The 12,200-nt window shown below is 38.4% G+C and overlaps 2 protein-coding genes across 3 annotated transcripts; both read left to right on the forward strand.

Annotated features, from left to right (window-relative positions):
- Positions 1–241: 241 nt before the first annotated feature.
- Positions 242–3,050, forward strand: LOC134860305 (solute carrier family 25 member 53-like). The gene is made up of 2 exons (XM_063877242.1): positions 242–697; positions 1,082–3,050. The coding sequence occupies exon 2, from the start codon at positions 1,166–1,168 to the stop codon at positions 2,036–2,038; it is 873 nt and encodes a 290-aa protein (XP_063733312.1). The 5' UTR covers positions 242–697; positions 1,082–1,165; the 3' UTR covers positions 2,039–3,050.
- A 123-nt stretch (positions 3,051–3,173) lies between these two features.
- tmsb1 (thymosin beta 1) lies at positions 3,174–9,563 on the forward strand. Of its 2 annotated transcripts, none has more exons than XM_063877243.1 (9): positions 3,174–3,383; positions 4,010–4,124; positions 5,760–5,791; positions 6,216–6,318; positions 6,926–6,957; positions 7,276–7,378; positions 7,595–7,626; positions 8,145–8,247; positions 9,126–9,563. In XM_063877243.1, the coding sequence occupies exons 1-9, from the start codon at positions 3,189–3,191 to the stop codon at positions 9,164–9,166; spliced, it is 756 nt and encodes a 251-aa protein (XP_063733313.1). In that variant the 5' UTR covers positions 3,174–3,188; the 3' UTR covers positions 9,167–9,563. The 2 variants fall into 2 exon arrangements, with proteins under 2 accessions (XP_063733313.1, XP_063733315.1); XM_063877245.1 differs by having other exon boundaries at positions 3,232–3,471.
- The last annotated feature ends 2,637 nt before the right edge of the window (positions 9,564–12,200 follow it).

Consider the following 12,200-nt stretch of genomic DNA (forward strand, 5'->3'; position numbering starts at 1 on the left):
TTGGGTTCAGTGTACATCTTTCCTGTCAAACATAAATGGATATGGCTTTTTATAATTGCTAATAAAAATGTATATGCAACCAGGATCATACAGGGCAATAATTGTTTATTTTACAGAAACAATACACAATACATTTTTGCTGTGGCTAAAAGCTCATTTCAATCTATCAGACAATCAATGACATTTAAATTTGAATTACTGGTATTTTGGAAGGCTTCTAAACAGTATTCATTTGATAGCAATAACAATTAAAATATGAAAGTATTGTATGTAAAAAAAAAATGGGATGACGTATTTTTGTGAACACGCCCTAGTTCCGTAGAAGACAACACATTGATCGACAGACGAAACAACCAATTGCCCACCACGTGACGTAAACCCCACTTGGCCAATGGTAGTAAAGAGTCCCAATCACGCATAACGGCAGATGCTCAGTGCGCCTGTTCACCTTGAAATCGTTATACACTGTTGGACGTTTTTATAGTTTTTCTCTGTATTAGGGTAAACACATGTAGAAAAGATTTTGCCATCGTTACTTCAAGAATATCCAGAGATAAGCTCCCTCCACGTGCAGTGCAGGGAAACAAAGACGCCTTTGCTGCTTTCAATATCCATCACTGAAAACAACGGAAATTGAAATAGGAATTACCCTATATAATCTTTGTAGTTTAGTTTTTTGGCTGTTGCCGCATGCTGGGTAAGTTCATTTCATCTCTGATATAACTTCTTTATATATTATTTTTTATTTATGTGCAAATATGTTTACAGCCGAGATCAATCCTTTTTGCACTATTTTATTTATCTTATTTGCACAATGTATGTTGAGTTGTTTGAGGAGCATGGGATATAAGATTTTCATTGCCAAAATATACGTTGTATATGCTGTGCATATGACCAATAAAACCTTAAAACCTTTGGTTTCATTTTCATTCCGTGGTTCAGTGTATACATTTCCTGTATGATTTTATTTTATATATTACACGTGTAAATATATGTTTTTATATATATATATAAACATGTTCACATTTTACTCTTGCATCTTTTTATTATTAACTTATTTCTCTGTGATTTCCTGCTTTAGTTCCTCTTTCATTCTTGGTTGTCAACATCAGTCCACCTATCCTGCATTAAGGCGACACTGAAGTGATTTGAACTCAGCTCACGAATGGCAGGAAGCCTTAATCCTAAACAAGATGAAGAGAGCCGCAATGATCAGATGGTGCGTTTCCACAGCTTCTTTCAAGGGGGGACATCCAGTTTAGTCTCCACCCTCATCGTTTTTCCTTTCTACAAAACGGTTTTCCGTCAACAAATCCACAACGCTGTTGTTTCTGAGGCAGTGAAACAGCTGTGCAGTGAGGGACACGTAAAGCTCTACAGGGGCGTGGTCTCACCACTTCTGATGAAGATCCTGGGTGGTACTCTGCTCTTTGGCCTCCAAGACACCATCCTCCATCAGCTCTCCCCGTCATCCCAGAATTTCATCTCCCCCTCAGCCCTGCCTGCTCTGGCTGGGTTTGGTGCAGGCGTGGTAGAAGCTGTGGTTTGTACCCCCTTTGAGCGTGTCCAGAGTTTATTGCAAAATGGCAAAAATGACCGCCATTTACCCACCCACAAAAGTATTGTTGTCAGGCTGAACGCACAGAGGCTGTCCTCAGGGTACTACAGAGGCCTTCTGCCCATAACAGCACGCAATGCTCTTGGCAGCTTTATCTACTTTGGCCTGAAGGAACCGTTAAGGGTTACCGTGGAGGGGCTGGGGCTGTCTCCACTGGTTTCCTCCTTCATCTCAGGGATGCTGGGCTCCATGGTTATCAGCTTGCCGCTCTATCCACTGTCTGTGGTTGTTGCAAACATGCAGAAACAGGTGGGAGGGGAGGATAAAGGCGTCATCGCTTCGTGGAAGAAGCTGTGGGAATCTCGGCAGAGGAGTGTGTCTCTGCTGTACAGAGGAGGTTCTCTGGTTGTTTTGAGGTCCTGCATTTCATGGGGAGTCACCACTGCCATCTATGACATGCAGCAGAAATATTCAGAGTGAAGAGACAGTTCAAACCCTCCAAATCCTACTTTCATGAGGTGCTTTAATGATTGTCTTTTTCACCGCAGATATTTTGACCTGTCATAGTAGAAAAAGCACATTGATTTAAAAAATGATTGGTTGTGATCAATTTATGTGTCAGACTAAACCTTGCCAGCGAGTCAGCATACATGAAAAATAATCAATTTGATTATTTACACCTCTGCTAAATGTTAAGATGTTTTTGGGTGGAAAAGTTCAATGGAAATTGCAAGTTTAGCTATGGTACATTATCTAGGGTGTGGATTTTGTGAAACACGTTTACCAGTAAAGTAGAATCTAAAGAAAATTGGATTCAGTATGAAAATGTAGCATCCTTAACTTTAGGGCTGGACCCAAAACGAAGTGAAGGTCAGAATATTAACCCCAGTTGCCTTGATCTCGACCATCTGTTTTGTGCTTAATCATTTTACCATTAACTGCAAAAAGGGAGATGAAAATATGTTTATTGTGTAAGGTCAACAGATCATAAAAAGAGGTTACATATGAATTAAAGCACGGGAACAAATAAGATGTGAAAAAGTTGAACAACACTGTTGCCTCTCAGCAAGAAGGTCCGGGGCTATAATGCCGGTGGTGCGGTCCTGTACGGAGTATGCATGTTCTCCCCATGTCTACATTAAGGACTTTATAGACATGCAGGTTAAATTAGTCAGAAACTGAATATGTTATTTATCCCTGGGTGAAATTTACCAGAATACATAGCTGCAACAATTATGATCCATTCTACTGTATATATTATTAAAGGGGTCATTGCTAATATTTTTACCAAAGTACATTTTGAATGCAGGACTTTGACTTGTAACAGAATATTTTTACTTTGTGGTATTACTATTTGTTAAGTATACCTGAGTACTGTGTACACCTCTGAACCTGAACGTTTACTTTCTTGTTATTTACCAGAATGACATCATATTATGTTTTTTTCAGAATACAAACAATTTCATCATATTACATTAAAAATTCATCTTATTGGCTGTTTTTTCTGTGATGTAGCCTACATCTTACTTTTGTATTATTGAAAATGGCATGTCAAACCATGTTGTGCCTCAACCAGTCCAGTAGATGGTGTGTGTGTGTTACAAATAAAAAAGCATCCAGATCCATCACAATGGGAGCCCAGTGTTTCTGCATTCTTCCACCCAGGTACCGGGCAGAGAACCAAATGATTGAAGAGATAACAACATTCCTTGGCAAGAACAGGCAGCGAGTCAAGTCAAGCATCAAGCTTGTCCAATCAAATTTCTTCCTGCTCTGGGAACCAATCGGAGCCAGGACATCGGTGTCCATGTTGGCGTGCAAAAGGGTGCGTTCACTCTACTTAAACCGTTGTCTTTTCCCAAATAACGCAGAAGCATTTTACCCGTAAAAGAATAAACGCAGCTCTGCACCAGGTAAAGTTATTCGGAATTTTCTCTGTTTATCTGCTTGACCATTAAAAAAAGATACCTAACTGTTGTTATGGAACGATCATTGTTACAAAGAAATAAGTTTTAGGGTTTAAAGGCGGGTTGGAGTTTTTCTGCTGCGCCACAGACTTTCCATACAGTTGGTTTCCTGTTTATTCCCTCCGTTCAACTGTGCTTCTTGGCTACCTGGCAGCGCTGAATTTCTCAGCAGGCAAGCAGTTTTACTGCATCAGTTTGTATGTTTTGCAGGTTATAAAGTTTGTACATGTTGTTTCTTGTGACTGGCTCGCATTACTACGGAGTTTAGCCCAGTGCGGTTTTTTTCATTAAATGAGGTGGGGCTTTATTTGTCAGCCGCATGGGATTGTCCTGCAGACAAAAGACATGTTGTGTGATTAAATGACAAAGAGCTGATGGGTTTTATGCTTTGTTGTACCTTCTTGGGTTTTTGATGCCTAGTTTATAAGAAGGTCTTGCTTTTTATCCTTATGTTGGCTCTTTCTCTCCCACTTCCTCCCCTAAGAAATCTTCCAAAATGAGCACCAAATGTCCAATCAAGCAGGAAGTGGTGGGCTTTGACAAGGAAAAACTAAAGAAGACTGAAACTGCCGAAAAGAACCCTCTTCCAACGACACAGGGTAGGTGTTCAAAACAAGTGTGCTCTCGTTTAAATACATTTGAAAAACTATCATTCTCCTTGGACCAAGGTTTTCCACTTCCTAGTATCTGTGTTAGTCATACATAAACTCCTCCCAGCCTATCATTAGCAAGGCAAAGGCAAACATTGTATTACTGATAAACTGCATGTACACACCCAACCACCTTAGGGCTCGTCCTTGTTCTGTTTAAGGCTAACCTGTTCAGTTGAATCCCACCCTCATCTGTTTATTTTATGACTTCTGTCTCTTTTTTAATTTGTTTTATATTAAGGTGCTATTTTTGACAAATGGAGCTTCATGCCATCTAGCACTGGGGTTTGAAAAAGAAACTGTCTGTCACTTAAAACAAAAATTAGAGGCCCAGATGTGCTGTGTTGTACAAAAAAGCCTGATTTTTAGATCTGGTGTGACATGACGCAGCAGGAAGACGAGAGTTAACCCTAAAGTATGGCAAAAAGCTCATCCCTTCCTGCAAGAGTATTGCGAGGCTCACTGCTTCTTGACTCCTCCTCTTTCTCAATCCGGCTACAGGAACATTCAGGTGACCTTGCTGGTGCATGTCGGCTTAATGGTCATTGATGATGTTAAGCTTTCTTTTCTGGAGAGCTATTCTGTTGCTTTAAAATAATTGTACTGTCATTTAATATTGCTTTAGCATGATGTGGCTCTTTTCCTTTCCAGTTTTACCTTGATTTCAAGCAGTAAATTGAGAATATGTTGCTTAAAATAGATATTGTTGTATTTCAAACTTTTCCATGTAAATTCCCTTGCTCTTCTCAACTTAAGTTACAATTACACTTTTGATGAGCCTTAAAATTTGCACATAACTATTTAAAACCAGTCACATTCTTCACAGTTTTGTCTGAATCATATTATTTAACTGTAATCATATTTGATTTCCACTGCTTTGCCACGCCCTAAGCCATGCAACATACAGTATAAGTTCAAAGCTTCCTGTTGCTGCTGATGTCGTAGGCAGAAAATACATTAAAAGGGGCCACTTCATACTAAGTTACATTTTCTTGAGGATAACTGTACAGTATGTTTAAAAACTGCATAAATTCTTCTGTGAGACTTTATGGAGCTGTGTAAAACTGGTTTTCAGGTTGGAACACATTTATCACAGAAAGACCGTGTGACAAACTGAAGAGTGGGGTTTAAAAGAGACTGACGTTGAGCATGCATTCATCTCATAACATATGCTTCTAAATTGCAATATGGGAAATGTAATTAAACCTTAAGGTGTCTCTGCTGATTTATTTTTGTCTCTATTGCAAATGTCCAAACTTTGTGAAAACGAAACTAAATTGCCAACGTCCCCCTTCAAATTACTTAAAATATATAATTCAGAAAGAAACCAAGGGAAAATAACCTGACCATTGACAGGCGGTTCTGTATTCTTATAAATAACGGAGCCAAACTCATGAGTGGATCCATCTGTCGCACCAGCTGCTGCACAGTCAAATCTCACCAAGCATGCAGAATCTTTGACACTGCTGCTTTTAGCTTCTTGTTCTGTGGTGTGCACATAGTATTTTGGGGTTTTAAATGCTTGCTACAGGATGATAATGTTTAAACACAGTGCTACATCAGTTCTCTCTTGTGATCACACAGTAATTGATGAAGAGAAGATAGCCATTGAAGAGGTAAGTTCCAGAAACCTACCTGTCGCAATCCCTCTCTTTAAGTCCTGCTCTATTACCTGCTCTTCTTTAAATTAGGAATCCTGTCCATCACCTCGGCCTCTGCTTGTACATTTCTCTGACACTAGTGCTAAAAGTAGATTCTGCAATACGTGGTCTTCTTGCTTTGGTCTTTTATCTTCTGAAAAAAATCATTATGTCCTCCTCAAACTTCATTTCCCACTTGGGCACACCTTTCCTTCACTTTTATTTATTGCCTGATTCTTGATGGTGTGTGGGATTGTAGTGCAGACTACATCTTGAGTGATGAAATAACTCTGGGATCATGTGTTCATGCTTTAATCTGCAGTCTCTTATCATTTTTACAGGGTGTGTCAATATTCAAGATCTATGATTTAGATTTTTTCCTCTCTTTTTTTTCCATCAGAAATGTGCCAAAGAACCACTCAATAAAGCGTTGGAAGGCTTTAAAAAGGAAGACCTCAGGAGGGCTGAAACGCAAGAAAAAAACCCTCTTCCAACTTCTGATGGTAAGAGGAAAGATGTGTGATTCAATCCTGGTTTTAGTTTTTGCTCTTTATTCGACATAGTTGAGCTCCTCCCTGCCATCATTATGAAAGATAAGATAAGCCTTCATTGATTCCCCAGGCGGGAAATTCCAGTGTTGCAACAGCACAATGAGAAAATACTCCATATAAATGGAGAAATAAAACGATATTAAGAGGAACATAAGGTAAAGCAATAATTATTATAAAACATATTGGAAGGTATAGTAAAGCAGTATTGGTCGATGGTTTCCTCTTTTTTTTCAACATTTAAAATTAAGCAAACTTGCTCTTCCGCAGAGAGTTGATCTGTATTTAACTTGGGTTTATGAGTAGGTGTGTAAACTAAACTGCAGACTGGAACACACCGGCCTCCAGTGACTGTAGTAATCATGTAAAGAGAAAAGGCTAAACATGTCTTCAAGTCTCACTTACAATTTACAAACGTAGTCATTTTAACCTAAACCACAATCGTTTCCTACACCCAAACAAGTAGTCTTCTTGCCTAAACCTAGTTGTTTTGTTTGTTCAAAACAATACACCTGTTATACAAATCGATCATCTTATCTTTGTCTCTCTTGTGATCACACAGTAATTGATGAAGAGAAGATTGCCATCGAAGAGGTAAGTTACTGAAATGTACCTGCCGTGATTCCTCTCTCTCTGTGCCTTTTGCTTGTGAATTTCTCTGACAGTGCTAAGTACATTGTACAACATATCTTCTGGGAAAAACGTTATGACCCACTTGGACACACCTTTCCTTCACTTTCATTTCTTCCCTGAGGTTTGATGGGGTATGGGATTGTAGTGCAGACTACATCTTGAGTGATGAAATAAATCTGGGATCATGTGTTCATTCTTTTAATCTGCATTAATTTTTACAGGGCATGTAAATATTCAAGATCTATGTTTTGATGTTTGCTCTCCCACTTTTTCCATCAGAAATGTGCTAAAGAGCCACTCAATAAAGAGTTGGTGGGCTTTAGAAGGGACAACCTCAAGAAGGCGGAAATGCTTGAAAAAAACCCTCTTCCAACTACGGAGGGTAAGTGTGAAACGTTAAACCCAAATGGCATCCTGATCGCATAGCTTAATTAATTGAATATTGTCACTGTTCTTTTTTAAAATATGATATTTTCCTAAACACAAACAAGTAGTTCTGTTGCCTAAACTTTGGGTTATTTTGTTTGTGTTCAAAACATTACATCCCTGTTACATTGATCATCTTATATCTGTCTGTGTCTTTCTTCTGATCACACAGTAATTGATGAAGAGAGGATTGCCATCGAAGAGGTAAGTTCCAGAAAACTTACCTGTGGAGATTACTCTCTTTCAGTCCTGCTCTGTTACCCTCCTCTTTTATCTAATGAGAAATGATGTCAATCATCTCCGCCTCTATTTTCTGTGAAATATATCTAACTCTGTTTTGCTACAAACAGACTATTTAGCTGCAATTTGCTTTTCCCCTCTCTTTTTTCCTAACCACAACACAACAATGTAGCTTTATGTTCAAGTAGAGCGTTCTAATCCCCATACACACTCTTGTGGAACTGAACACCTGTAAATAACAGAGTGTAACATGACACCGTGTTAGAGCTGTTTGTTCATTGTGAGCAGGCTGCTACCTGTTGGGACTGGTTGCATACTCCAGAGTTCAGCCCAGTACTGTCTTTATAAACGGAGGAGGGGCAGGATTTGTATACCTGTACAGGACTGGAAAATCCTTTTGATGAAATGATAATGGGATTATGTGTTTATTCTTTCTTTCATGTTTTTTTTCTCTCTCTTTCTCACACACTTTTCTCCATTAGAAAACTGCCAAAGAGCCACTCAATCAGGAGCTGGGGTCATTTAACAAGCAAAAGCTCAAGAAGACAAACACAAAAGAAAGAATCAGATGTCCAACTGCAGAGGGTAGGTGTTTAAGTGTGTCTCTCTGCAAAGATTGGCTCAGTATTCCGGTTTCTTAAACTCCTCCCATTATGAAAGCCAACAGCAGACATTCCTGTACTCATTAACTGCAGATACACACCCAACTTACTGCTCTTTCTCAATGTGACACCAGGCTCCCTCAGTATTAAAGAAGGTGACCCTGCTGGTGCATGTCGGCTTACTCTAAATCTTTAACTCCCTTCTCAGGAGAGCTTTGCTCTTTGGCAGTGAAATTAGGATCCTGAGCTCTTTATAAATGATAGGTTAATTCGATTAGCAATTGCTCATACCTTGATACCTATTTCTGTCAGGGATATTTCTGAGAAAGTTCACTGTTTTTTTTGTTTATTTTAATTTTTTACTTGAGCTTCTGTTAAACTACATTTTGGGATTTTCCCTAATCTTGTAAATCCTGGACACTATTTCACACATGAAATCAATAAGAGTACTACTCAGATAGTAAAAACTGTTGTATACTGTCTTTTGTTTCTTGAAGGAGCTTTGTACACATGAAGAATACAAATGTATCCTAGATGGCCTGTCTCTAACTAGGAGACTTGAGTTGAAAAGCAAGGGCTAATTTTCAAATAGAATATGCCACTTTGTTGCATTTTAGGAAATGTGGGATCCTGTCTTTTTTACACTGGTCCCACACTAAACTGTAAAATACATTTTAAAAAGTGCTTTGCTAATTGCTATAATTTTGATTTTGCATTCCAGCCTGGACACCTTTAGAGTAACTTTGGTGTCATTTGTAAATCAGTAGTTTTAGTTTTTTTTATCTACTACAGGATGATAATGTATAAATGCCATGTTCTATCAGTTGAATCACCTTGTCTGTCTCTCTTGTGATCACACAGAAATTGAAGCAGAGAAGAAAGCCATGAAAGGGGGGAAGTAACTGAACCGTACCTGCCATGATCCCTCTTTCAGTCTGGTTACCTACTCTTCTTCTGATAAAGAATACTGCCAGTATCATGCCGTCTGCCTGTTTGAAGAGAAATGTTTGGGCTGATGCATTGGAAAGGATATTTCTGTATTCATTGTAAATGAATGCAATAGATGTATTTTTGTGGGGGTTTTTTTCATGCTGTTTAGATGCGTGGGCATGGAAGGCATGGAGAAAGATAACCATTTAAAGGATTTTTTTTTTTTTTAAACATGAATTGTTGTATTAATCGAAATCCAACAAACAGATATTGCACCATAAGTATGACTGCAAGTGTTGTCCTTGAGAAATAACAATCCAAAATATAACACTTTTTTTTTTTTAAATAAAAATGGATATATCAAAAACATCTGATTTGTATATATTTTGTCAAACACTCATTTTACTAAACCATCTTGCATTTAAAGCTCAGTTATAACAACACCTTTCCCTTACTCTATAGACCTCAGGCATTGCTGCTTAAGTGTTGAGAAAGTAAAGTAAACTGGATGGTTAATATAATAAACACTAATAAAATGAGTAACTGCACCCCAAATAAATCTGCAAATATAGAATTAATGATTTGTAAGGTAATACATTGTATTTTATTATGAGCCATAACACTTAAGGTAAATGTTATTGTCACTATCTAACTTAAACGTACTTGTACATTATACATTAAGCAAACTAAAATAGGAAGATGGTGAGATGGTTCACTATCTTTATGGGTTTATCTGTGATAAGCAAAAGCTAGCACACTGGTAATTTATTGTATGTATGGGCCCTTTTCAAAGCTCTCAAGGACACCTTTATAGAGCATCATTTAAAAACAAGCAACAAATAAGGTCAAAAAGTAATTAGAGACTTTAAAAAACTTAAAAACAAGTCAGTTTAGAGGAATTATGATGTAGAACACGCCAGTTTAAAAAGGTGGGTTTTCAGGCAGGATTTGAAGTTTGAGAATGTATTGCGGATGTCTTGTGGGAGAGAGTTCCAGAGATGGGGGGGCAGAGTGGCTGAAGGCTCTAGAACCCATGGTGGTCAAGAGGGCAGAAGGTACAGTGAGTTGGCAGGCAGAGGAGGATGTGAGAGCACGAGAGGGAGGGTAGGTGTGAAGGAGTTCAGAGAGATATGGAGGTGCAAGAGTGTGAAGTGCCTTGAAGGTAAGGAGCAAAATGTTGAAGTCGATGCAGTATTTAACGGGGAGCCAATGGAGTTGTTGAAGAACCGGAGTGATATGATCAATGGAAGGAGTTCTGGTAATGATACGGGCGGCTGAGTTTTGATGGTATGGTACCAGAATATGAATTGTAATGCATACATTTTTGGAAAAATATGCTTAAGTCAAAGCCTGCTGTTGCTATGTCCAAGATTTTTTGACAAATAAAACTGATCATGTTTGTGATCATGCATATTCTATTTGTCTTGAGCTACATACAGTTAATCTGACTTCACTCTGAATGGTTGAGGGAACTGTCTAAGCCAGTTAAAAGCTCTTCCGTTTAAATAACATCAGGTCTAATCCTGCCAAAGAAAAAAAGTGCATCTGCTTCAGGTGTTACACATTCCACACTGCCTACATGGCTTACCTTGTAAATACAAGTTTATATTTAGTTTCCATTGCAGTAATGTCAAATATTTACCTAAAATGCATAAAATATACAGCCATACCTGTATATTCAAATCACAATTTTATCTTTGCAGTATACAAACTATTTGGGAAGCTCAAGGATCCGTGGCTGAGCCATTTTTTTCTGGTACTATGGGGATTGCTTAAGATAATACAAGCTGTGTTTTTCCACAACAGGCCTGTTCGAACATGCTGACACAACAGCATGCAGGCACTTGATGCAAAGGCATAGCTTGTAATTGTCTTTTATTGGAATTAAGGCTTGTGACAATTAAGGCTTAACAGCTTGTGCAGGTTTGCAGTGTCTTCCTGTTGTAAGGAAGCCTGTCAAAGTTCATAACGAAATAATACTTTTCATGGGAATGATAGATTTAATGAATTTTGAAAGTAATGGTATGCAAGTTGTTGTCTTTTCAGGATACCTCAGGATTAGACGAGTCTGTGCACCATGACACAAACTAGACATGGCAGCACAAGAAGAGAAAGACCAAGTGAAGACACAACTATACGATAAGAGCATTACACAGATTTAAGATATGATTCAATGAAGTTATTTATCATTCTAAAGCCATAGAGTACACAAACTAATTTTGTGTATGGGAGTCATGCTGTAGCATTTCATTGTCATGGGAAAACTGCCTATAAACTGATCCACCTGTTTGTGTTCAATCAATTTATAATCCTTGCAGCAACATTGTGACGAGTGCAGACGATCTCTCAGGGAACAAGTTGTACAGGTACTTTAGAGGCGCATCACTTCCTATGATTCCCATTAGCCCACAAACATAGACAGGAAGAAACTTGTCATCTTAATGTAGAGCATAAATAAAATTAAGACTATTAGATTAAACTACCCCTGCAAAACAACCAATACAGTGGGGCAAAAAAGTATTTAGTCAGCCACCAATTGTGCAAGTTCTCCCATTTAAAAAGATGAGAGGCCTGTAATTTTTATCATAGGTATACCTCAACTATGAGAGACAGAATGAGAAAAAGAAATCCAGAAAATCACATTGTAGGATTTTTAATGAATTAATTTTCAAATGATTGTGGAAAATAAGTATTTGGTCAATAACAAAAGTTCATCTCAATACTTTGTTATATACCCTTTGTTGGCAATGACAGAGGTCAAACGTTTTCTGTAAGTCTTCACAAGGTTTTCACACACTGTTGCTGGTATTTTGGCCCATTCCTCCATGCAGATCTCCTCTAAAGCAGTGATGTTTTGGGGCTGTCGCTGGGCAACACAGACTTTAAATAAATCTCTAAATCTCTTCTTCATTCATGTGGTCGCTGTTGCAGCGCGGAGTTTGAGCTGCGAGTGGCGGGCAAGCTCAGTCATCAGCTTTCAACTCCCTCCAAAGATTTTCTATGGGG

The sequence above is a fragment of the Eleginops maclovinus genome, chromosome 23 (assembly GCF_036324505.1).
Source record: "Eleginops maclovinus isolate JMC-PN-2008 ecotype Puerto Natales chromosome 23, JC_Emac_rtc_rv5, whole genome shotgun sequence".
NCBI classification, from domain to species: Eukaryota; Metazoa; Chordata; class Actinopteri; order Perciformes; family Eleginopidae; genus Eleginops; species Eleginops maclovinus.